Consider the following 26412-nt stretch of genomic DNA (forward strand, 5'->3'; position numbering starts at 1 on the left):
AACTGTTTTTTCCGTGTTTGCTTAATATTCCACCTGGTTTATATACATCAACTTTCATACCTTTGTTCATATTGAATATTGTTTGTTTCCAACTTTTAGCTGCTGGGAGTTATTCTTCAATTTGAACTGGCTTCCACTTCCTGAACACTAAGCACTTTACATTTCTAACTGACAGATAACTTATTTACTTAAAGTTCTATAGTGAGTAAATCGTAGCCAGGATTTGAACTCACATATGTTGAAACTCAAAAGCCCGTATTCTTTACTTCCATGGTATGTTGTCATTTCAACTAACTTTTGTTTTGAATGACTTCCTAGGATAAAGTCCCAGAAGTAGACTATAATTCATAATAGAAATTGTCAAACTTTTTTTCCCAGTGAGAAATTGCTATTCTTTATCATTTTACTAATTTACCTTACTTCTTTTACAAATTTAATACTTTGGACTAATACTAGTTAATGTCTATTTTGTACATAAATTCAAAGTCTTTTTTTTATGTTTATTTATTTGGGAGGGGAGGGGCAGAAAGAGAATCTGAAGCAGGCTCCGGCTGTCAGCACAGTGTCTGACCTTCAGCTGGATCTCCAAAGTCAAGAGTTACACGCTTAACCAATCAAGCCACCCAGGCGCCCCCAAGTTCAGAATCTTTCAAAGTGTTTGTTTATGATTGTTTTCTTCTCATTTAAATCTGTTCTTGTTCATTGCCTGTTTATAACTGTTGTCTTGATGTTTATATTTTGCATGTAAATTTTAATTTGTCAGTCTGTTTCTTCTGTTGTTTAAACGCCTTCAGGTTTTAGAAAGTGGCTTCATCAAATATCTGATGTCAAATTCTAATTTATGCTAGTTTTCCTGTCATTCAAATAGTTAGCTCTTGATTTTGAGTTTATTTTTGTATATGGCCTAAGATGTCTAAACTTAATTCCAGGGACGCGTGGGTGTCTCAGTCAGTTAAGTGCCCGACTCTTGATCTCAGCTCAGGTCGTGATCTCAGGGTCATGATCTCAGGGTCATAAGTTCAAGCCCCGTGTTGGGGCTATTTAAAAAAAATAAAAAATAAACTTCATTCCAAATTGTTTGTAAGTCAGTCATCCCAATATCACTTACTCAATCACATGCTTCCCCCCATTGTTTTGAGTTGCATTGGCATAAAAAGAATGTAGGCTTTTGCACAAATCAGTTTGGGTTAAATCCTGACTCTGGGTCTTGATCCCCTTCAAGTTTAGGAGTAAGCTCTTTCCTAAGAAGAGCTAGACTGTTCCCCTCTGCTTTGCCCCCAGTGCTCAGGAATGTAGCACCAACTATCATGGCAGAGTCAGAAACCTCCCCATCCAACTCCACCCTTCCATCAACCCCAAAGAGCCCTGAGCTTGGAGGAGATGCAGCTGTGGCTGAGTGGGGACCTTTACCAGAGGGAAGAAGGCACACGAGTAACTACCGATCTGATCAAAGCGGAAGCAAACAAAACTACTCAGGGCCTCCAGGAAGTGAGACAAAGGTGGAGATCTATTAACCATTTCTCTACACCTCTACCAAACCGTGGATGGAGAAGACAACCGACTTAGTGAATAGGCTGGAAAGTCCGTTACTCTTGATTGTGTACTGTGCTCTAGCTGAATACCGTGAGCGCCTGCCCATACTGTGGGGTCGCCTGCATGTTCCTACCATGTTTGTGTCAGGAGAATGCTCTATAGGTACTCAGAACGGATCACATTTGGACCTGCTTTGTGCTGTTTCTCTCTTGGTGATCTTGACTGTGCCTTCCCCGCGATGTAATAACTTCTGGTTTCTCCTTAGGAAAAAGTAGACTTCAGCATGTTTTCTTTAGTGCTATGTCTTACTTTAGCTTTGTTGTTTGTTTCATACTTCCTACCGTTATTTATTTTCAGTGTTTCCAGATTTTTTAAAGTTTATATATTTATTTTGAGAGAGAGAGAGAGAGAGAGAGAGAGAGAGAGCACAAGCAGGGGAGGGACAGAGAGAGACAGAGAGAGAGAATCCCAAGCAAGACTCTGCAGTGTCAGTACAGAGCCCAACACAGGGCTCGAAGTCACCAACCGTAAGATCACAACCTGAGCCGAAATCCAGAATCGGCCGCTTAATTGACTGAGCCACCGAGGCACCCCTCCAGATCATTTTATTAAGGATTGTTCTTTTGCCTTGGGGAGCGTGGTTCCCCCATTGTTCTTCACTGTCTGCATCCAGGGCATTTCCACCATCGTCGTGGTTCTGTGATTTGGATTTTCACTCCTGAACACTGGTAGGTAAGAGCACAGGGGTGATGGACTTACAGTGATGTTTCACCCACTCCACCCTTAGATATGTTGTGTCCATACACTTAGTAATCACAAAGAGTCTTGGGGCACCTCAGTGCTCCGTCAGTTAAGCATCCAACTTCTGCTCAGGTCATGATCTTGCAGTTCGTGGGTTCGAGCCCCACATCTGCTTCAGAGCCTGCTTTGGATTCTGTGTCTCCCTCTCTCCCTCTGCCCCTCCTCTGCTCACGTTCTGTCTCTCTCTCCCTCTCTATCAAAAATAAATAAACACTAAAAAAATTTTTTTTTAATCACAAAGAGTCTTTACATTGCCCTCATTTCTGAGCACATCTTCCCTGAAAAATTTGACCTGAGGTTTTGGGACATCATATTTTCCTTGTACTGGTTGTATTACTTCTGGGTGTCCAGCCTTCAGGTCCTCATTATCTAGAAGGTGGTTCTTCTGATGGTTCTTCTGAAGGTGGTTCCTCTAGTTGAAGGTAGTCCAACAAAGAAATGGAGGAAAAATTTCCCAAAGACTTTGAAAAATAATTCTTTGCTGACATTCACTGAGACCCATTTTGGGGAAATTGATGATTCATTCTTAGAGGATGAAGAAGGTAAAGCCTAACTGGAAGCTATAAATATTCCAGAAGAGCAAAGTGGCTGCAAGTGACCCCATCATTCTTTTCTCTGAAGACTGACTGGCAGTGGAAGAAGCCTTCTCCATGCTTATTTATTTATTTATTTACGTATTCATTCATTCATTCATCTATTTAATTTATTTATTATTTTAATTTATATCCTAGTTAGCATATAGTGCAACAATGATTTCAGGAGTAGAATCCAGTGATTCATTCCCTCCGTATAACACCCAATGTTCATCCCAATAAGTGTCCTCCTTAATGCCTCTTAGCCATTTAGCCCATCCCCCAGCCACAACCCTCCAGCAATCCTCAGCTTGTTCTCTGTATTTATAGAGTCTCTTATGTTTTGTCCCCCTCCCTGTTTTTATATTATTTTTGCTTCCCTTCCCTTATGTTCATCTGTTTTGTCTCTTAAATTCCACATGTGAGTGAAGTCATATGATATTTGTCTCTCTCTGACTAATTTTACTTAGCGTAATACGCTCTAGTTCCATCCATGTAGTTGCAAATGGCAAGATTTCATTCTTTTTGATTGCCGAGTAATACTCCGTTGTATATACAAACCACATCTTCTTTATCCATTCATCCATCAATGGACACTTGGGCTCTTTCCAATACTTTGGCTATTGTGGATAGTGCTGCTAGAAACATGGGGGTGCATGTGTCCCTTCGAAACAGCACATCTGTATCCTGTGGATAAATGCCTAGTAGTGCAATTGCTGGGCCGTAGGGTAGTTCTATTTTTAGTTTTTTGAGGAACATCCATACTGTTTTCCAGAGTGGCTGGACCAGTTTGCGTTCCCACCAGCAGTGTAAGAGGGTTTGCGTTTCTCCACATCCTCGCCAACCTCTGTTGTTGCCCGAGTTGTTAATTTTAGTCATTCTGACAAGTATGAGGTGGTATCTCATTGTGGTTTTGATTTGTATTTCCCTGATGATGAGTGATGTTGAGCATTTTTTCACGTGTTTGTTAGCCATCTGGATGTCTTCTTTGGAGAAGTGTCTATTCATGTCTTTTGCCCATTTCTTCACTGGATTATTTGGTTTTGGGGTTTTGAGTTTGATAAGTTCCTTATAGATTTTGGGTACAAACCCTTTCATTTTTGCTTTTGTTTCCCTTGCTTCCAGAGACATGTTGTGTAAGAAGTTGCTGTGGCTAAAATCAGAGATGTTTTTGCCTGCTTTCTCCTCGAGGATTTTGATGGCTTCCTGTCTTACATTTAGGTCTTTCATCCATTTTGAATTTATTTTTGTGTCTAGTGTAAGAAAGCAGTCCAGGTTCATTTTTCTGCATGTCGCTGTCCAGTTTTCCCACCACCACTTGCTGAAGAGACTGTCTTTATTCCATTGGATATTCTTTCCTGCTTTGTCAAAGGTTAGTTGGCCATATGTTTATGGGTCCATTTCTGGTTCTCTATTCTATTCCATTGATATACTGTTTTTGTTCCAGGACATATGGTCTTGATGATTACAGCTTTGTAATACGTCCTGAAGTCTGGGATTGTGATGCCTCCAGCTTTGGTTTTCTTTTTCAAGATTGCTTTGGCTATTCAGGGTCTTTTCTGGTTCCATACAAATTTTAAGATTGTTCGTTCGAGCTCTGTGAAGAATGCTGGTGTTATTTTGATAGGGACTGCATTGAATATGTAGACCACTTTGGGTAGTATCAACCTTTTAACAATATTTGTTCTTACAATGTATGAACATGGAATATTTTTCCTTTTTTGTGCGTCTTCTTCAATTTCTTTCATAAGCTTTCTATAGTTTTCAGTGTATACATTTTTCACTTCTTTGGTTAGGTTTATTCCTAGGTATTTTATGGGTTTTGGTGTAGTTGTAAATGGGATCAATTCCTTGATTTCTCTTTCAGCTGCTTCATTATTGCTGCATAGAAATGCAACCGATTTCTGTGCATTGATTTTTATATCCTGTGACTTTGCAGAATTTATGGATCAGTTCTAGCAGTTTTTTGGTGGAATCTTTTGGGTTTTCCATATAGAGTATCATGTCATCTGTGAGGAGTGAAAGTTTGACCTCCTCCTGGCCTATTTGGAATGCCTTTTATTTCTTTGTGTTGTCTGATTGCTGAGGCTAAGACTTCCAATACTATGTTGAATAACAGTGGCGAGAGTGGACATCCCTGTCGTGTTCCTGACCTTAGGGTGTGCTCTTTCCTTTGTTATTAGTCTCAGACCACAAAGTCTCTGGACCCAGTTTAAGACTTATATCGTCAGTGGTTCAATTTTGACCCCTAAGGATTTCTGCTATGCAGTTTTTGAGATGGAAACTGATACGTTTTTGCAGAACATAGGAGATTTTTCAGATTACCTATTTATTTATAAGTGTATAATTTAAATGTATAAATGTATTAACTATTTATATAACAAAATATTTATCTATTGTCTGGGTTTTAGTCTTTTAAAATCAGGAGCTTTAGGGTGCCACCTGGGTGGCTCAGTTGGTTAAGTGTCCAACTTTGTCTCAGGTCATGATCTCATGGTCCATGAGTTTGAGCCCTGCATCGGGCTCTGCGCTGACAGCTCAGAGCCTGCTTGAGATTCTCTCTCTCTCTCTCTCTCTCTCTCTCTCTCTCTCTCTCTCAATTCCCCTCCCCCACTTGTGTGCATGCTCTCTTTCTCTCTGTCTCTCTTTCAAAATAAATAAATAAACTTTAAAAAATCAGGAACTTTAAACAAATGAAAACCAGCAACAACCTGGTTCTACAATGATGTTTCTGTTAAGGCTAAGGACAAGCACTGAATCCTTTAATTGACACGGACCCGGATTGTTTGGGGGAAGTTTTCCCCCTTAGTTTGAGTGTTAAATACTTTGCCACTTATTTTCATTAAATATGGTGGAAACACTTTGAAATCTGCCCCAATTCTATCAGCCCTGTTGAGGAGGCACTCAGGAAATAAAGGTTCTGAATCATGTCTTCGACATGAGGGAAATATAGGAATCAGAACATATGTTCTGTGTGCCTTTACCTTCTAGCCCAGTGGGTTTCCAGGTATGACTGCATGCCAGGAACATCAGCATCAGCATCACCTAGGAATTTGTTAGAAAATGCACATTCTGGGGCCCTGTCCCAGACCTGATGAATCAAAACTTCTAGGCACAGGGTGCAGGGATCTGTGTGGGCAAGCCCTCCAGGTGACTGAAGGGATGCTCACGTTTGAGAACCACTGCTGTGGTCTGACCCCCCAGATTCTCCCTTGGGAGTGCTACTTGGAATCTGTTTCTGCTGCGGCTAAATTGAACACTACCCATTGGTCTTTGAACGTTTGACTGATAAGTTGCCCCAGTTCTTCAACATGTGCCAGAAGGGCTGGACCAGGAGTCAGGAGACTTGGTTTCCAGTCTGTTCTCACTACTAACTAGTGCTGGAGTTTTCCCTCACCGTGAAAATAGAATTTTACCATTTCACTTCCACTGCTTTCTGCGATAGGAAGATAAAATGAAATAACGGATGGTGAAAATGATTCGAAAATGTTAGCACGTAACATGTAAAAGTCTGTGTGGCGTTGATATAAAATTTTGTTCCCCTAGAACCCTTAACTCAGCTAGATTTCCGCCATTCATTGTGCTGCCTGTCACAGTGTGGCTGGGCTGTGTCACTGCAAATCCAGTCACATCCTATGAAGTGTACCACTGTAAGGTAAGAGATGGCAACAAATTTAGGACTTGTGAATACAGTCCTAAATTAGGTCCTGGAAGCATAGCAAATAAAAAAACAGTTTTCATGAAGCCCACATCTTAGAAAACCTCTTTTACAGTGGGAAGCAGAAAAAAAATAAAAATGAGAAGGAAAGCAGGAAAAACACCATCCACTTACTACACAAGAATCACTTTGCTATTGTGCGACTTAAGAGCAAACCAACGTGGGCCAATGATCCTCCGTTTGTCCACATGGTGGCAGCAGCGAACCTGTAGATTCCATCTCCACAGGGGCTCTTTCTGTCCACACAAGAAAAAGAAAGCACCTTCTTACATTAAATACCGGGGTGTTTCAGGGAGAAGTATTATTTGACTTAAATTATGAAGATAATTTCCCATTTGAGGAAAAGAGAGAGGACTTATAGTTAGATTCAAGTGTCACAATCCTTCGATTGTAGTGTAGCCAATGGAACAGAAATAGGCCCTAATCAAAGGCCTGGTCCAAAGTTACACTTCTGTATGTCACTCTCTTTTTTTTTTAAGATCATAGGTGGAATTAAAAAAAAAAATGAAATCGCAACTTACCAGTTCAATTCAGAGGACTGGGTAATTTACTCGCTGTTTGGAGTTCAGCCTTGAATCTTGACACCATCATCACCTGCCACTCACAAGTGTTTTATTTACACTTGACATTTCCTACTGAGACATCAAAAGTGTCATCGGTGGATAGGTTTGCATGAAACTGTCCAAGCTAAAACCATCGTGGGGCATCTTATTCCAGGGGCCAGTCCCAGGCGAGCTCACAACTAGCATCAGCAGAGGGGGGAACCAGAAAATAGGCGGCTTTCTAGGAAATAAAAGGTCTATTTTGGGATTTCTTTAAATTCAGATTATGTAAATTAGGTGGAGATTGGACATTATTTCTCCTTCTGTAAAAGAATCCAGGCAAGGATATCATAAACTTCATAAGTTTAAAACTATTTGGAACTTTACAGTGACTTGGGGGGCATCCTGCCAGATATGCACAGGAACGTATAGTGTGCTGAGTCCTTACTGACTTACCAGCTCCCTCAGTTTTGTTCCACAGGATGTGACATTTCCTTTGCTGACTTTTCCTGCCTCCTTTCCCAGTCATGGGACTGTTCTTCTCCCTGACAAGGCAGGCATGACAGGATCTTTTATTAAAATGATCCATAGTTCTATATATAAATTTTTAAATGTATATACCTGCCTCTGAAATTATCTTATTAAGAGTACCTTAATAACAATCCTTTCATTTTATTGCAAAAGATACTATTGTACTAGTATGGCCAGGAAGGAAATACAGCTAATTATCAAGATGAATCACTTAGCAGAGTAGAAAAAAAAGTTTGCATGTGTAAAAATAACCAGTGAGTGATATGTTACCAAATTTCCACAAAATAGCTTTCCGTGTAATTTAGACTTTGATTTCTTTTTCTCAGAGACCACAGGAACCTTCCCGACCAGGATTAGTGTCAGAGGAACATTTTTCATGATGAAATGAGATGCTGGGGCTTCTCTGGGGCAGTTAAAAGGTCAGGATGCTTGCTTAGAGATGTCACTCCAGCAAAGCTCTCCCCACCCCGTCAACAATTTCCTGTCTCCCAGATCATTCCTGTTGGCATACTATACGGACTCTGGCTTTTCCTCTGCATGAAATGGGGAGGCATTGAAAGATTTTGAGCAGAGGAGTGTCAGGACTGACTTAGGCTTTAACCGGATCTCATGGGCTGTTCTAGAAGGGGGAGAATGGAAGCAGACAGGGCAACTGCCTGGCATTGTGAGAGACCGGGGACAGGGCCTGTGGTTTTTCTCTGACTTCACTTTTTGCTGTCTTCCTCTGCCCTGGGCTCCAGCCCACTGTTCTCCTTGCTGGTTTCTTGAACCCTCTCAGCAAGTTCCCACTCAGGCCTTGTTGACCTAGCTGTCCTCTCTGCCTGGAACATTTCCCCCAGGCATCCACATGGCCTCCTCCCTCACCTTTGGCAGACCTCACCTCACTGAGACCTTTCCTGACCATACTATTTAAAATTGTCCCCCACCCAGGCCAGACCCTCGCTGCCCCCTTCCCTGTCTTTATTTCCCCTTTGCACATACTGCGTAAGGCATCCTCAGTGTTTATTTGATTGTGGTCAGTCTCCCCATACATCCTGAGTGGGGGCTGCTTGAGGAAGGGCCGGGCTTGTTCATGGCTGTACCCCGACACCTATACCTGCGTCTGGCTCACAGTCCGATGTCTCTTGGATGTCTGAAGGGAGCACCCTCCCCACTGCTGTTTCCTGGCAGTGAGACTCAGGGCACCCTGTGAGCCCGAGCCCCCACATCAGAGGGTCGTGGTGAGCTGAGTGGACGAAGCAGGGTGTGGGGGCACACCGTCACCCAGACGGGGCCTTCGTGTCAGGCCTTCCTGCAGTTTTAGCTCGCCTGTCAAATGCCCTCCGATGGAAGAGGGTGTGTGTGTACCTTTTCAGACTGAGCACACGCCTGTACTCACGGCTGTTTATCGTCCGGGTCCTGGCCAGCTCTAGAACTACATCTATGGCTGGGTTTCCAAGAGCCCCAGGACTTCCGGAAGCTTCTTGTTCCCAGGGAGCCCCAACACCCCAGCCCACCTGTGCTTTCTGTGGTGAACCAGCACCTGGTAACCACCGGAAACCAGATCTGGATGCTGTCCTGCCCCATTAAAACTGCCCCCCTCTCCTACCCGCTGTGCCCTCCAGAGTCCCTATCTTGGGCCTTGTTGGTTTTCTTGAGACATTTGTGTAGTGCCAAATAAAGAGGGAAAGCCAGCATTTGCAAATTTGGTTAAACCGGCTGCTATTTCACCACACATCGGGACGGGCAAACTGTGGTACCTATTTTTATCATAATTACTCATTCTCTCCTACCTCATTAAGCTTGCTTCTTTCAAGCATGAATACCTGGTTAAATCTGCCTAACCTCTTATTATCACCCACCTTTGTTCACACACAAGTGATTGCCATTTACAGCCCTGCTGCCAAGCACCTTTTGTAAATAATCTACATTTTACTTTCTCAAAATAGAAAGAAATGTAATATCTTGCTGGTTCCATAGTTTTCTTGTTTTACCATTTTGCAAGTCCTGACACTTGAACTAATGTCCTCTGTCCCCAAGTAAATGGGTGACACACAGCTCTTTGTTGAGAAAGGGAGATGCTGTGACCACCCCGCTGGGCCCCAGGCACTCCTGAGCTGGCTCCACTGGGCACTGGTTCACACAACTCTCCCCTCCCCCGGCCTCAGTTTCCCCACCTCTGAGTGAGGCCAGCATCTACTGCTTGAGAAATACTGGGAATGTGTCTTTGAAGATGAAAGTTTCTCCCCCGAACCATTCCCCATTATCATCATTCTGAAACCAGAGGGAGCGGAAACTAGATTTTGACCGTTAAAATTATCCCGTGCTGGTCTTCAGAGGCAAAATTCAGATAAGAAACCTTATCAATTACATTTTTGTTTCTACTCAGAATCTCATGACTGCTTGCTCAAAGCCTCCTTGTTCTAATCTCAGAACATCGTTCAGGGTCCCAGATGAATGGCAACAAGTCCTGGGGTTGGGTATCTGGATGGTGCACTTAGTCCCTGGGACAAGAAGTAACAGTGTGTGAGACAAGGCCGTGGGATGAGGCCTGCTCAGCCCGACAAGTGTTTGGTTTTGCAAGGATTCAGACTGAGCCTCCCGAGTCCTTGTTCTGTTGCTGAAAATACTTATGGTTACTTTTGTTTCTGGAACTATTAAGAGAAAAATAAAAGGAAGTTTGCAGCCTGGAAAGTTTGGTTTTAAAATGCAAACACAGGAGTTATGAGTCAGACTTGGACAGGGCGTCGTTGTCTTTTTAAAAAGCAGCAGGATTCCTTGATTTGTCTTTGTTATCTCGATGTTTAATCCAGATTCCTGGGCACTTGGTCAGCCCCAGCGCATCTCCACAGAGCAAGTGGCCTGGCCTTGGCACACCCCCTGGTATATCTGTGTGTTAGGCGAGGGGCTTCAGCTGGGAGGCCAGGCTGGTTTTCAAGGAAGAATTGGAATATTCACTCTAACACAGTAACACATAACTATTGGGAATAAAAACTCCTACTCTTGGGAAAAAAAAGGCACACAGAAGTGTCATTGTAAGTGACATAATTTACTTCTAATTGCTTATGGTAGGGCCTACATAGCTGGGTGTACGTCCTAGAAAATCCTCTTATGTTTTCTAGAAAATCCTCGTATATTTTCTAGACGGTTGCATTTTATCACTGCAAAAGGATTTTATTTCCAAACGATTATGCTTTTGAGCACGAGTGGTGGAATCGCAGAGACAGAGGTTGAGAAGGTGATGATTCCCAAATTCAAGGAGGAGAAACAAAACGCTTTGATTGGGAGCCCTCTTTTTACCTATCCATAACCAAGAGTAGACACTGGCACGTAAGTAGAAGTCAGCAGCTTCTCTGCACCAAATAAAGAATGTCGTGCTAAGAAGGACTTACCCTTTATATTCATTACTGACCAAAGAAATGCAGGGAGAATTTTAATCCATCAGAGTTTTGTAGCTAGGAAAGCCGAGCTGTATTATCGGGATCGCAACAATCAGAGCTGATGTGGATGGTTGACACGTTTGTGTGTGTGGAGGGCAGGTGGTGGGATGTGGAATATGCCACCGACTTCTATAAAATAGTCATGGTAGTTATTCTTGCCTAAAACTTAGGTACGTGGCTAGAAAGGCGAGTAGTGACACAATGCCGTCTTGCTGAACGCTGGGGAAGAAAATCATGGCAAACATCGGGTCTGTTTTGGAAACATTCTAAAACCAGACTAACACAGCGAGCCATTTTAAATGTAGCTTGCTACGTGTTTGGAGAGAAACACAGACCCTTTTATTAGGAACATGAAACAAATCTTTGAGTTGCAGTATCACGGCGGGTAGGTTTAATTGCTGAGATTAATAAGTCACAGCTGCAAAAGTTACATTCTTGGCAGGATTCTTTATTCAGCTGTTTTCCCCTTGCCTCCTTACGTTCCAGATTTATGGTCTGCATTATGTCTGGAGCCGGCAGTCAGCTTGCTCTTTTCCTCTTCGGCTGCTACGTGGTTGCCCTGGGAGTCCACACCGAGGAACCACGCGTGGCCCAGCACTCTGAGGCTGAACACTACGTGGCTGCTGTGTACGAGCACCAGTCAATCTTCACTCCCAGCCCTCTAGCACTCGTGGGCCGCAAGCAGGCCTTGGACCTAATGAACCAGAACCTCGACATCTATGAACAGCAAGTGATGACCGCAGCCCAAAAGGCAAGAAACACTCCTGGGTTAGCCCGCCGCCCCCCCCTCCCCCCCAGCTTGTCTAGCAGAACAGGGCGAATTGCTCTCTGGCTCTCTGTCAATGGCTCCCGCAGCCCTTCTGGAAAATTAGTCCAGCTGGTAAAGCGGAGCTGAAGTAGTCAGGTGGCTGGGGTCTCGCTGCTCAGTGGTCCATGGACCAGTGGCATCAGCAGCCCTCTGGAGCCTGTGAGAAATGCAGGATCTGGGGCCTGCCCAGACCTGCTGAATCAATCAACATCATAGCAAGATCCCCAGGTGCTGCTTTTCCCCTCATGTCTGAGGAGTCCGGAGCTCAGTCCCTGGTTCTCAGATGTGGCCGTGCAGAGGGAGTGCTCAGCCAGTCGTAAACTAAGTGGGTGCCTGTATGCCATACCCGCAGAGGCAGATGGGGTGTGGATTGAGCACTGGGAGTTCTAAGGCTCCCCAGTGGATTCTGATGTGCAGAAAATTCTAGAAACTTCCAGGCATGAGGGTCTGTCCTGCTCTCTGAGGCATTCAAAATAGTAAGCATCCACAGAACTGCTGTTTTCCACCTTCAGTCTATTTGGGGCTCATTTCTCGTCTCTGTTCCAGACCATGAACAGTCTGAGACCTCAGTCCAGACAGAACGGAGGTGGACAGAGGGAGGTCTTTGCCAGCCTTTGTGAAGGCTTCCTGCTTGGCCTGCATTTCCCACTTCTGCCAGGAAGGGTGGGGCAGAGGGGCAGTGTCCGTGCCAGACGTGACCATAACAAAATGCCCTGTTGGGAAACCCATAACCAAAGGGAAATTTGGACTTTCACCTGGTGTGTGGTGACCAAGCCCAGTCATGTGAGGAAGCCCTGCTCTGCCCTGACAGGAGGTACACTCCATGTGAGCAAAACTTCCCTGTGCCGGTGAGTTTGGAGGGCAGGACAATTCGGGCCAGCAGGTCCTGCTCCAAAATAGTTCCTATCTCTGTTCAGGGTACTCAGGATTGCCTGGACGGCCACTAGCTATTGCTGCATTTTAAAATTCTACCTCATTACATGTGTATGTGTATATATGCATATATAAAATTATAGGCTACCTTTTAGAGATATACATATATATAGGGGCGCCTGGGTAGCTTAGTAGGTTCAGCATCTGACTTCGGCTCAGGTCATGATCTCGAGGTTCGGGAGTTCAAACCCTGCATTGGGCTCTGTGCTGACAGCTTGGAGCCTGGAGCCTGTTTCAGACTCTGTGTCTCCCTCTGTCTCTGCCCCTCCCCTGCTCACTCTCTGTCTCTCTCAAAAATAAACATTAAAAAAATTAAAACAATATACACATATATAAGGCTAATATTGGAAGAGAGTTTAAGACCTTGTCCAGCTTCTTCTGATGGGTGATGCTCCTCTCTCGTTCAAAGCCCCACATCCAGTCTCTCCTTGAACTGTGGCCCAGAACGCACTGTCTGATGAGAGCGCGGGAGCTTCTGGCAAGGTTTGCCTTTCAGTGAACAACAGTTTGCCTCCCGGCAACTGCCACCCGTTCTGTCCCCTTAGCTAAACAGAACAGACCGAGGAACTGACCATGGCGGGTCGTCTTCCACAGGAGGACAGCCGTCATGCTCCTTCCCCCCGCCCCCAAACCCAGCATCTCTTCTCCAGGCTGTATGTCCCTTTTACAAAGATTTCCCAGATGATCTCTGTGCCCAGAGCCATAGGAAGGTCTCCGTATTCAAGGGCAGAGTGGAGGAGATGTAGCACCATTCTCATTCGAGACTTTGTCCCCAGAAAGCTGTTGGCAGCCACATCTCACTGTGGATTCATAAGGCATTTGCTGCCAACTCACACTCCCGAGTCTTCTTCCCACACACGGACACACGTGCCACTCTTGCCACCCGGTACTTACAAGGTTAACTTCTTTAACCTGAACACACGACTTCACATTTATGCTGTGAAATCTCATCATTCCAGCCTGTTCGGCTATTTGGGGATCTTTACTGGCATCCTGCATATCAGTTACCTTCACGTCATTCACACATTTGATACACACCTCATTTATGTTTACGCTGAAGTCAGTGTAAAAAAATCCCAGGCTGTGCCCTTAGACCTCCTGATGACACAGATCCACTCGAGACCATTCTGTGCACAGAGGTGTTTGCTTGCATGGTGCTGAAATACGAGCCATCCCTCGCTTCTCCATCCTGTCCACAAGACCATTCTAAGAGGTTGGGCAGAGGCCATGCTGAACTCCAGAGGCTGTGACGGTGGTATTCCCCTGCCTTCCAATAACCTGCCCCCAAAGGAAACCTATAACATGTTTTTGTTGAGCCCATGCTGCCTGCAAGTCATCATTCCTTCTCTGTTTGTGGTCCAAGAGAACAGATTGTTTATCTGATCATTTCTTAGTGCTTACAGATCTCTCGGCTTCCCTGCATGGTTTTATGCGTTCAAGCAACTTCTATGACAAATTGATGCCAAGCATGTGTCAAAATTTTAGATCAAACTTGCTGGAAGGCAAGCATTCCCGAACTAGCCAACTGAAGTATTTCTCTCTTGGTAGAGATATTTATAGGGAAGAAAAGGACTCCAACTTAAAGATATTAGGCTGGTCCATCAACTGGGTTGGCAACCTTAATTCCTCAGGAGTTCTTGACCTCATTGAAGTCTCTCCGAAAATTCCTCATTTATCAGGGATGCTAACTGCTTTCTAGATGGATTGATAGTCACATTAGATCCAGCGTTCTACCCTGGCTCAGGTTGGTTCCTCTTCTTATTTCTAGAAAATATGTATTTAGGAAATGCAATTTAACTTCAGTATTAATCTAATATGTATACATAACATAAATGGTATTGTCCATAGGAAACCATTCAACATTCTTGGGGAAAGTTTTGTTTTTAATAAAGGAAAACATTTGTCCAAGTATAATTTTCAAAAAGTTAAAACATGACTCCTGGGATGCCTGAGTGGCTCAGCTGGTTGGGTGTCCGGCTTTGGCTTGGGTCATGATCTCACCATTTTTGGGTTCGAGCCTTGTGTCGGGCTCTGTGCTGACAGCTCAGAGCCTGGAGCCTGCTTCAGATTCTGTGTCTCCCTCTCTCTCTGCCCCTCCCCCGCTTGCACTCTGTGCCTCTCTCTCTCAAAAATAAATAAAAACGTAAAAAAAAATTTTAAAACCTCTTACACAAATATAGAACAAACATGTGCCAAAACTGTTATTTAACTCACTGATCTAATGAAGAAATCAGTCAGATGGTAAAGCTGGCTCAAAAGAGCATTGGAGGAACATGAGTGTGTGTATCGGTCAAATGAACGTTGAAATGAATTTGCTCGTGTATACAAAACTGGCTAATGTCCTATAGAGCAATACAATTGCAGTCTGGGGTGATCTAATATTAAATAACAAAGCCTAGCAATAGTACATTCACTAAATAATCCTTGAGTGAGCCTCTTAAATAGTACCCTAGTATATGTTAGAAAGGCAAACATCTTGCTTTATTTCCAAGTTTGTGATAATTTTGCTTTACCGTGTGCTGTAAGGTGACCAATCTTAACACTCTACCGGGAGGAGCATACATTGGTATAATCTTTCTGGAGGGCTATTTGGCAATGTAAACAACTGAAAACTCTTCCTGTCTGTGAGCCCGTATCCTCACTTACAAGACTTCATTCTGAAGAAATCATCAGACACGTAAACAGTTGTGTATAATACTCATTAAGTGTTTTGAGCACCCTGTATGCAGATGGTCACCAGAAGTTGGGAACAATTCAGATATCCGCTGATAAAAGATGAATTATGGTGTTCTCTTAAATATAATGTGGCCATCGCAAATGGTATTTTTGAAAGTATCTTGGTAGTCTTGATGCTGTATGTAGTGAGGAACGTCAAGATGGAAAACTATTTATGTATTTATTTAAAATTTTCTTTAAAAGTAGGCTCCATGCTCAGCGGAGCCCAGCGTGGGGCTTGAACTCATGACCCTGAGCTGAGATCACGAGTCCGATGCTTTACCAGCTGCGTCACTTAGGTGCTCCCGAAACACCATGTATTTATCATTATCGCAATTATATACACACACACAGACAAAATAAAAATAGCCAAGATATTAACTAAACTAATATTAATATTATCTGTTCTCCAAGTTTTCTACAGTTACACTTTCGAAGCTTTTTTAGCCAGAATAAAATATTATAAAGAGTTTGCAGTGCATTCCAGAAATAAGTGACTCAAATTGCCTCTTATTTTAGGTTATTCATACCTTCTCTGCCTTCCTCCTCCACCTTTCACTCTGGAGCAATGTTCCAGGCTTCGCATTTTTAAATTTTTTTTTTTTTTTTCAACGTTTTTTATTTATTTTTTTGGGACAGAGAGAGACAGACCATGAACGGGGGAGGGGCAGAGAGAGAGGGAGACACAGAATCAGAAACAGGCTCCAGGCTCCGAGCCATCAGCCCAGAGCCTGACGCGGGGCTCGAACTCACGGACCGCGAGATCGTGACCTGGCTGAAGTCGGACGCTTAACCGACTGCGCCACCCAGGTGCCCCCAGGCTTCGCATTTTAAGCCGTGTAAGTGGAGAGCAGCAGGAGAATGAGGCCCTGATGCTGGGAGCTTAGGGTGCCCCGTTTGTTTGGATTTCATTCGGTTAATGTGAACATCACAGGGAGCCCCAGGCTATCAGTCAGGAAACCTAGGTTGTCTCCAGGTGTGGGACAAAGCCTGGGGAGTGGTTAGGATTTGGAAAAGGGCCTCCTAATTCCCAGTTGGAGAACTTCAAGTTAGAGAAAGTCCTTATTTCTATGCTGAAATGAACACACTTGAATTTTCCCCACCAGCCCAGTGAAGCAGACTTTTTAGGAGTGGGCCCCAGCATCACCCCTAAACCAAGTGTTTTTTCAGGAGCTCCCCGTCTGATTTAGATGCACAATGAGTGGAAACCACTGGATTGGAGACACCCCATCTGTCAACAAGCCCAGTATTCAAGGCCTTTGTACTGTGCCACCACCAGGAACTCCAAACCTCTCCTGATCGTCTGCTTGGCAAACTCCTGCTTTCTGCTCCAATCTCACTCATTCCCCCCTTCCCTAACATGAGGTATGGTGAATGGTTGTTTCTAAATCCATCTGCCTTTGTTACCTGACAATGAGGCCAAGTGAGACAGTTTCCCCAAGACCAAGATCCCTGATGATCCCCAGCCACCATCTTAGAACCTCTGGTTCCTGGCACAGTACAACTACCTGATGGCTGTCCGACGAGTGAATGAAAGAACAGATGAGTGAAAGAAGGGGTGTTTCCTGTAATCGGATAATATACCATACTTTGATGTGTTTGACCTACAGGGTGTACAGATTATAGTGTTTCCAGAAGATGGCATTCATGGATTCAACTTTACAAGAACATCTGTTTACCCATTTTTGGACTTCATGCCGTCTCCCCAGTTGGTCAGGTGGAATCCTTGCCTGGAGCCCCACCGATTCAATGACACAGAGGTAAGGGAGAGTCCCAGCCTTCCTCCTCCGTAGACTGAAGGCATGCAGAGATGAACCAAGCCAGGGGCCAACAGCCAAGACAGGTTAAATGAGACCGAAAGGAGACCCTAGGTTCCTAAAAATGAAATCTGAGCTCCCCAAACTCCCTGTGCCACATATTCCATCAGTTAAAGAGTGTCTGGTATTATGGGGCATTTACTCATCTCTGGATCGTTCTATTTATTAATTACACAGGACATACAAGAATATATACTTAGAAAACAAACGAATCAGAAGTAAGAAAATTAAAGTCCCATCTTCACACACCCCACCAATTACCCTCCTTCTCTTCCTAGAGAAACTGCCATCAACACTTTGATATGCATCCAACTATATTCTTTTCTATTCATTTCATAGTTATTGACATCCTCTTTATTAGCATGCTATATGCTTTTGTAAAACCCTTGCTATTATAACGTTTGAGTCAATATCCTTGTACATATATCTTCATAAATATGTCCAAGTTTTTCTGTAAGGTAAGATTCCTAGAAATGGAATTTCTCAGCGAAAGGATATGCACATTTTGAATTATTTTAAAGACTACCAAATTTCCCTTTTGAAAGACCTTCGTTTCATTTTACATCCCTCGTGATAGTCTCGAGTGCCTGTTTCCCCACCTTTGGTCAATGCAAGATGGAATAATATCTTGAATTTTTGCCAATCTTACGAAGGTGCGGAATGAGATCTCATTATTTTCATTTGTGTTTCCTCATTACTAATGAGGTTGAGTATCTTCTCAGATGTCCATTGGCCATTTGTATTTGTGCTGTGAATCACCTGTTCATATCCTGTGCACTCTTCCAGTAGTGTTTTTTCTTTACTGATTTATGATAGCTGTTTACATATTATAGACACAATACAGGTACTTTTCTATTTTAAAATTATAAGGCAAATGGCAGGATTTTAAAAATTCATTTATTTATGCCTTTTTTTTCCTTTAGGTCCTCCAGCGCCTGAGTTGCATGGCCATCAAGGGCAATATGTTCCTGGTGGCCAATCTTGGGACCAAGCAGCCTTGCCATAACAATGACCCGGGGTGCCCACATGATGGAAGATACCAGTTTAACACAAATGTCGTGTTCAGCAACAACGGAACCCTTGTTGACCGCTATCGCAAACACAACCTCTACTTTGAGGCAGCTTTTGATACCCCTCTCAAAGTGGATCACATCATCTTTGATACCCCTTTTGCTGGCAAATTTGGCATCTTCACCTGCTTTGATATATTGTTTTTTGACCCTGCCATTAGACTCCTCAGAGACTCTGAGGTGAAGCACGTCGTATATCCTACTGCCTGGATGAACCAGCTCCCACTCTTGGCAGCCATTCAGATTCAGAGAGCTTTTGCTGTTGCCTTTGGTATCAACCTGCTGGCTGCCAACATCCACCACCCATCTCTGGGGATGACCGGAAGTGGCATACACAGCCCTCGGAAGTCCTTTTGGCACCATGACATGGAAAACGCCACTGGTCATCTTATAATTGCACAGGTAGCCAGAAATCCACTGGGTCTCATTGGTCCAGAGAATGCCACAGGTAAAATGAACCCATCTCGTAGTAAGTTTTTAGAAATCTTGGCAGGTGATCCATACTGTGAAAAGGATGCTCAGGAAGTCCATTGTGATGGAGCCACCAAGTGGAACATGAACACTCCTCCTGTGTTTCATTCGGAGATGATGTATGACAATTTCACCCTGGTCCCTGTGTGGGGAAAGGAAGGCTACCTCCGTGTCTGTGCAAACGGCCTCTGCTGTTATTTGCTTTACCAGCGGCCCACTTTGTCCAAAGAGCTGTATGCCCTGGGGGTCTTTGACGGTCTTCACACTGTGCACGGCACTTACTATGTTCAAGTTTGTGCCCTGGTCAAGTGTGGGGGTCTTGGCTTTAACACCTGTGGGCAGGAGATCACAGAGGCCACAGGGATATTTGAGTTCCACCTATGGGGGAACTTCAGTACTTCCTATATCTTTCCTCTGCTTCTTACCTCAGGGATGTCCCTGGAAACCCCTGATCAGCTTGGCTGGGAGAATGACTACTCCTTCCTGAGCAAGAGCGGACTGTCCTCTGGCCTGGTGACGGCAGCTCTCTACGGGCGGCTGTATGAGAGGGACTAGGGCAGTGTGGGGTGGGCAGCCCTGCACTTGTCCAGACCACAGCTCACAAGCACTGGGACCACCTCTCTGCCCCACAGCCCATTGTGGGAGCTGTGGGATGAGGTAGGAGAGGCACCTTCCCCCATTGTCTTTTCCTCTTTGACGTGGATTACCGAGTCTTTTCTGGTATTCCCTGCTCCCGTTTCTCTTTTTCAAGCCATATCTTCCTCCAGCAAACCTCTCATTATACAATTGGTTTTAAGAGCTAAAATAAAAATGCCAGTTTATATTTTACACATCCACAAAACAGTGGGTTTTGTGTGTGTTTTCCTTGTTCTTATTGTTCATGAAGTGAGACCCAGGACATACAAGTATCTCACAAGCCTCACCTTCTAACGTAAGAAACAAACTCTCAGAGCAAAACCTGTTTTAGAAATGGCTGCGTGGGTCCTTTTCCATTCTGGATGAACAGAATTCTATCCAGATGAAATGGTAATGCCAGAGCCACCAGCAACATCAGAAATGTGTATCTTGAAGCAGCTTTTAAAAATAGAAGGGAAGTTTCTCTCCCATATGCCTTTCCATCAGTAAATGGAATCTGTCAGGCAGGGCTCATAATAACTGGAAAAGAGTGCAGTGCCTCAGAGAGAAAGACAGAGAGAGGCTGGAAACAAGTGCTGAAGAGAGGGGCAGCAGAGGGAAAGTATGAGTAAGAGGATTCTTTCTGCACAACATGTCTCATCCAGGGATTCCAGGGACCTAAATAAATCATGCTAACTTTGGGCAAGAGCCTTCCAGTTGCCCAACTGCGCAGGATGGAACGATGCAGGCATGATTCCATGAACAGTCCCCAGAGGGCCTACCCTTTGAGAGAGGCATCACGCCTCTTGAAGAAAAGTTGCAAGAGCTGCCATGGAGGTTGGCCCTCTGTAGTCATTCATTAATCTGATCACACAACAGGTGTTTTTGGAAAGCCCACCAGGTGCAGAGCAAGGCCCTCCCACAATAGGAGTTCCAGATGCAGAACCAACGTAATCAGTGAGGGAAGACATTTTTAGGCCACTCATTTCTGTATTACTTGTAGCCAACATTTCAAAGTCATTTTGAATCAATGCCTAGTAACTCAGATAATTTTTAAGTAGGAAAATGAATAATTTTTAAGAAGATGGATAATTAGCCTTCTGTGATTTGCCTCTTCCATGGTGTGGCTGTTTAGTTTTTTTTAATTAGGTTTTTTAAAGCAGTATGTGCATATATATAATTATACAAAGTAAAAAATGGGATTCCTTCCCCATTCCCTTGCAGCATAGCCTTCTAGACCCCTTTTCTGGCTTTTAGGCAGAATAAAGAGTACAGACCCTGGTCTCAAGACTGTCCAGGCTCACATCCTTGGCCTCACAGCTTACTCTTCACTGCATAGACCTTGGACGATTTATTTAAACCCTGTCACACCACGGTCTTCTCATTCATATAATGTGCGTTGAATAATCCATGTGGGAATGATCCAAAAAAGCAAAGCCCCTGCTGACTCACTGCTCACTCGCAAAGGTTTGGAGTGAGTCACATCTTTAGGGAATAAGCAGGAAGAACTCAGAATTCCTGAGGAAGGCCTGGGAAGTCCTCCTGGAATGGGAGCGGGACCCCTCCCACCAAATGGCAGAGCCTGCCTGCCGTCCCCAGTGCAGGACCTGCCAGGAGGAGTGAGCTTGTCTCTCTGGATGTGGCTGTCTGCCACCCACTTAGCTCCCTGCCCCAAACACCAGGGAAATAGAAATCATCTTAAAAATGCATATTGTTGCTTCATGCCAAGAGTTTTCAACTCAGCCCGAGAAAGAGACGTACAGAGACAGACCTAAATACAGACTTGGTGGAACTATTCCACCCAGTAAGCACTTATGAAGCACCTGCTGGATACACATTCTGCCCTTCTGAACAGAGCACCTAGAACTTTCCCTGAGTTACTTTCTATTGACAAGTTAGAACCAATTGTTTATGAAGTAGAAATGAGGGAAGATATAAATGATGGGGGTAACACAAAATTATTTTTATAATAAAAAGTAGCTGCCAGCTGACAGAACAAAGAGGAGGATGGGAAAATGAGTAAAATGAATCATTTTCAGGAAAAAAAACCCACCTATGACTAATGGTTGTGACATGCTTTTGTCAACTGTAATCCTGAAATTCAAGGAAACAAATGGTAATCTTGACCATAACATAGAGGCAGGAAATCAAATGTATTTTTGGTCAAATCAGACTTGGGGGAAGTCGGTTGGTCCATGTGGTTTCTCATGTAGGTGCAGCTGTGCCTGTCTGTGGCTTTCCTCACAGAGGAAGTGAGAGGCACAATGAGCTGTGTTCACACTGGACTTAAAAAGGCCTGTTCCTAGAGAAGACAAAATCCACAGCCTGATCACAGACTGTCAATGCTGGTGCCCACCGCCCCCTCCTGCAGGGAGAGACAGCCTGCCCATGGCCCTGCTGAGGGAAACCCACCTGGGCCGCCCCTTACCCACAGGTGGCCCTGCTCTGTACCTTGTGGCCCCATCCCCTGGCCATCACGCATTGAACCGGGAGTATGCACCTGACCCCAGACCAGCCAGCCAGCCTGGCACCGGAGCTCTGCCCAGAGAGGGAAAATCTGAGTCAGCTGCATGGATTCCCAGTGAAACTCAGAACTGCTCAAACACCCAATTACCCACTAGATGAACAAATGGTTTCTCAACAAAGTGAATGTACATAGGGCAAAACTTTTTCAAAAAAGTTTTAGCAGTATGAAATGTTGCATAAAAAGGCTCTGATTTAAAATAAATGCTGATATGACCTGAAGCTCTGTTGAGTAGGATTGCTGTGGAGGCCTTTGGTCTTTTACTGCCATGTCTTCCTCCTTGTGTTGATTGCCTATTCCCACATAACAAATCTTAGTGGCTTAAAGCAATCGTGAACATGATTAATTCACGCAGTTTCCATGAGTCAAGAATCTGGGAGTGGCTTAGCTGGGTTGTTCTAGCTCAAGGTCTCATGAGGCTGCAGTCAAGATGTGAGCTGGAGCTGTGGTCAGCTGAAGGCTTCACTGGAGGTGGAGAACGTTATCATCAACTGTGTTCCCCAAAAAGATGCGTTGAAGTCTTCACCCCCATACATCATAATGTGATCTTATTTGGAAATAGGGTCTTTGTAGATGTGATTAATTAAGATGAGATCACACTTAAATAGGGTGGCCCCTTAATCCAATGTGACCCGTGTCCTTATAAGAAAAGGAGAAGATATAGACACACAGGGAGAAGACAGCCATGTGACAAGAGAGGCATAGTGGAGGGATGCATCCATGAGCCAAGGAACACCAAGGATTACTGAGAAACATCAGAAGCTAGCAGAGTCAAGGAAGGATTCTCCCCTACAGGTCTCAGGAGGAGCATGGCCCTGCTAACACCTTGATATTGGACTTTTAGCCTCCAGAACTATGAGGTAGTAAATTTCTATGTTTTAAACCACCCATTTGGTGGTACTTTTTTATGGCAGCTCTAGAAAACTACTACCCATCAGTTTGGTGCAGCCACATGGCTGGCTGCTGGCAGGAGGCTCAGTGGCTCAACACAGGGTCCTTTCTGTAGGGCTATTTGGCTGTCCAAAGTGGCAGCTGGCTTCCCATGGAGGAAGTGATCCAAGGGAGACCAAGGTAGAAGCCACAGTGTCTATTATGACCCACGCTCAGAAGTCACACTTTATCATTCCATACTATCTTCTTGGCTTACCCAGATCAGCCTTGTTCATTGAAGGAGGGGACAGGACACAGGCCAGGAGGTGAGGATACTGGGCACCATCTTGGAGCTGGTTACCAAACCCCTCAGTCCAAATCCTGCTTCTCTTTTTCCTCACCTCCCTGAAGTTCATACCCTACACAACCTGCCCCCTGCCTGTGCTGAGCCCCCCGCTGACCCCACACTATGAATCCAGCTCCCTGATTCCGCCATGGCCAAATTCTCTCAATTCCCTGATATGCTGAGCACAATGTGGCCTTAGCAATGTTGTCTTTGCTAAAATGCCTCTTTTGATGGGGAAACTCCTCCATCCTTGAAGGTCCACTCCATGACATGCACTTTGTGAATCTTCTTCCACCGAATTGACTTTTCCTGTTCCCAGAGCCCTTCCCCATCGGGCCATACTACTTATCCAGGTCCTCTCTGCCAGGATGTGAGCTGCACCGAGAGTATCTGCCCTGTAGTGAGTGACAGCTTTGTGCTGGATGTGACACATAAATGGCTCCCTTAACTTTCTCCATGAGCCTTAAAGAAGGCTTGATAGGGCCATCTTGCAGACAAGGAAAACTGACAGAGATGCTAGTGAACTGCCCATGTGCTGATTAGAGCTGGTGCTGGAATCTGCATCTTCTTCACGGTGACTATGGAGATGCCATCTGAGAACACAGTCCATGTGCTACTAATCTTTGTGTCTATGGCTCCTGGCACCCCTCTGTGGTTTTTAAAATCTGGGCTCAATACATGGGTGCTGAATGAATGAGTGAATGAATGAATGACTGAGCAGTCACCAAGCATGCTTATTTCATTTAGACAGGCTGAAACAACAAAAGAACAACAATTTTTTTCTCTTTTTAAAGTTTTCTAGCATTGAAGTAAAAATCTAACAAACGGTTAAAAATAAAATTACCAATAGATCAATGAGCTGCTAGGAGTCATGTATGTGTAACTCACGCACTTTTTTTTTTTTTTTTTTTTGGTTTGAGCAAAAATTATCATTTATTGACTTATGTAACTGAAGAGTCTAGAGAGTAGATCTCTTCAGGCATGGCTGGATTCAGGAGCTGAAACAGTCTGTGAACAGCGTCTGTGTGTGTATGGGTGTATGTAGTATGTCTGTACTTGGCGTTCTTTATCAGCTTCTTTCCCAGACAGACTCCCCATATAATGGTAATGATAATGGCCACCACAGCCCGAGGCGTCATCTGATGCTTTAGCAACCCCTAAGGAAAGAGCTTCTCTTTTCACAAAGTCCCAGAACTGAGCCTTCCTGGCTCTGCCTTGGGCCACATGCCCAATCACTGTTCAGAGGGCCATGATATTCTTATTGGCCTGTTGGCCAGCAGCAAATCCCAGGCCCACCGGGAGAGTGAGGGATCATGGGCATGGCTCTGACAAGACACAGGAAGTGGGCAGGGCTGGATCCCCAAAGGGAACGCTGAGGCAGGGTGGTGGGTGGGATATGCTTGGGCAGAAACAGTAGATGTCCACCAGGCCTGCTTCCTCTGAGCATAAATTTCTCTCTGACACTAGTTACATGCTGTTGCAGTCAGGGTCACAGCAGGAAGGAGACTGCACACCCCATTAACACAGAAGAGTAATAACAGAGCAATTTACACAGGTGTGGGCAGGGGTTATAGGGAAGCCTGCAAAGGGCAGTCCAATATTCAGGGGCTAGCAATAGCAGGAGCCATTAGCCTCCCAGGCCTGAAGGTATGAAGGGCTCAAGTGGTTACAGAATCAGGGGAGGGAAGGAAGCTGTATGGAGAGAGCAGCCCGGCAGGAGCTGCAGCCTTTAGAAGGGAGATCCAGGCAGACTACAGTGATCTTACACAGAAGGAGGCCAGGCAAGAAGTACCATGTCTTTTCTCTCTTCTGCTACCCTTTCATCACCTGCTGCTGCTTCCTATTGGTTGGACCCAACAGCAAGGCAGAGAACAAGAAAGTGCAGCTGGTGCTGTCTGCAGAAGTCAGTGCTACGGTCACACAACAGGATGGAGAAGGGGGGAGTGTGTAGGGAGGAAACTGCAGCACATGATGCTCCCAACACATTCTGGGAGCTTATGAACAAGTTCATTTGAGAGAGGGAGTCAGGGAAGAGACAGCCCTGTGGACAAACAGGTTTCTTAATGAGCATAACCATGGTAGCTAGTCTTAACATAGCTCCCACTGATCCCTATGGACACTCTTGTGTGGTGCCTTCCCACATTGTTCCATGGTTGTTCTATGTGACCACTAGAACATGGCAGACACAATGTCCTGTTATTTTCTGAGATTAGATATCAAAGATCCTGTGGCTTCTGTCTTGGTTGCCTACCTTCCATGTTGGATCACTTGCTCGGGGGAAAGCCAGCTACCATGTCTCACGGAGCCTTATGGAAAGGCCCATTTAGCAAGAAACTGAAGCCTCCTGTCGCTAGTCCCATAAGTGAGCTGTGTTGCAAGTGGATCCTCCAGCCCCAGTCCAGCCTTTAGGTAACTGCCACCCTGGCCAATGTCTTGACTACAACTTTCTGAGAGACTCTCAGCCAAAACAACCTAGCTACGCCACTCTCGAATTGCTAACCCTCAGAAACCTTCAGATAAATGTTTGTTGTTTTAGGGGTACCTGGGTGGCTCAGTCAGCTAAGCATCTGACTTCAGCTCGGTCATATCTCACAGCTCGTGAGTTTGAGCCTCGGGTCAGGCTCTGTGCTAACAGCTCAGAGCCTGGAGCCTGCTTCAGATTCTGTGTCTCCCTCTCTCTCTCTGCCCTTCCCCCACTCATGCTCGCTCTCTCTCTCTCTCTCTCTCTCTCTCAAAAATAAATAAACATTAAAAAGAAAGAAAATTAGGGGCGCCTGGGTGGCTCAGTTGGTTGAGCATCCGACTTTGGCTCAGGTCATGATCTCAGAGTCTGTGAGTTCGAGCCCTGCGTCAGGCTCTGTGCTGACAGCTCAGAGCCTGGAGCCTGCTTCAGATTCTATGTCTCCCTCTCTCTCTGCCCCTTCCCTGCTCATGTTCTGTCTCTCTCTGTGTCAAAAATAAATAAAACATTTTAAAAAATTAAAAAAAAAGAAAATTAAAAAAAATGTTGTTTTAAGCCTCTAAGTTTGGGGGTAATTTTTTACACAACGATAATGAATGCAGTAATCTTCCTGACAGCACCTCAATCCCCTGCCAAAATTCCAATGCATCTGATGCTCTGTCTTCC

General features: G+C 44.6%; 1 protein-coding gene across 3 annotated transcripts in view; it reads left to right on the top strand.

The window, feature by feature from the left end:
• BTD (biotinidase) overlaps positions 1-19758 on the top strand; it is a 29855-nt gene extending 10097 nt beyond the window's left edge. For all 3 annotated transcript variants that reach the window (XM_042955114.1, XM_042955116.1, XM_042955115.1), the window contains 3 exons: positions 11603-11867; positions 17183-17332; positions 18313-19758. In XM_042955114.1, the coding sequence (XP_042811048.1) occupies positions 11603-11867; positions 17183-17332; positions 18313-19485 (1588 nt within the window). In that variant the 3' untranslated portion in view covers positions 19486-19758. The remainder of the gene's footprint in view (positions 1-11602; positions 11868-17182; positions 17333-18312) is intronic.
• The last annotated feature ends 6654 nt before the right edge of the window (positions 19759-26412 follow it).

The sequence above is a fragment of the Panthera leo genome, chromosome C2 (genome assembly GCF_018350215.1).
Source record: "Panthera leo isolate Ple1 chromosome C2, P.leo_Ple1_pat1.1, whole genome shotgun sequence".
Taxonomy (NCBI): Eukaryota; Metazoa; Chordata; class Mammalia; order Carnivora; family Felidae; genus Panthera; species Panthera leo.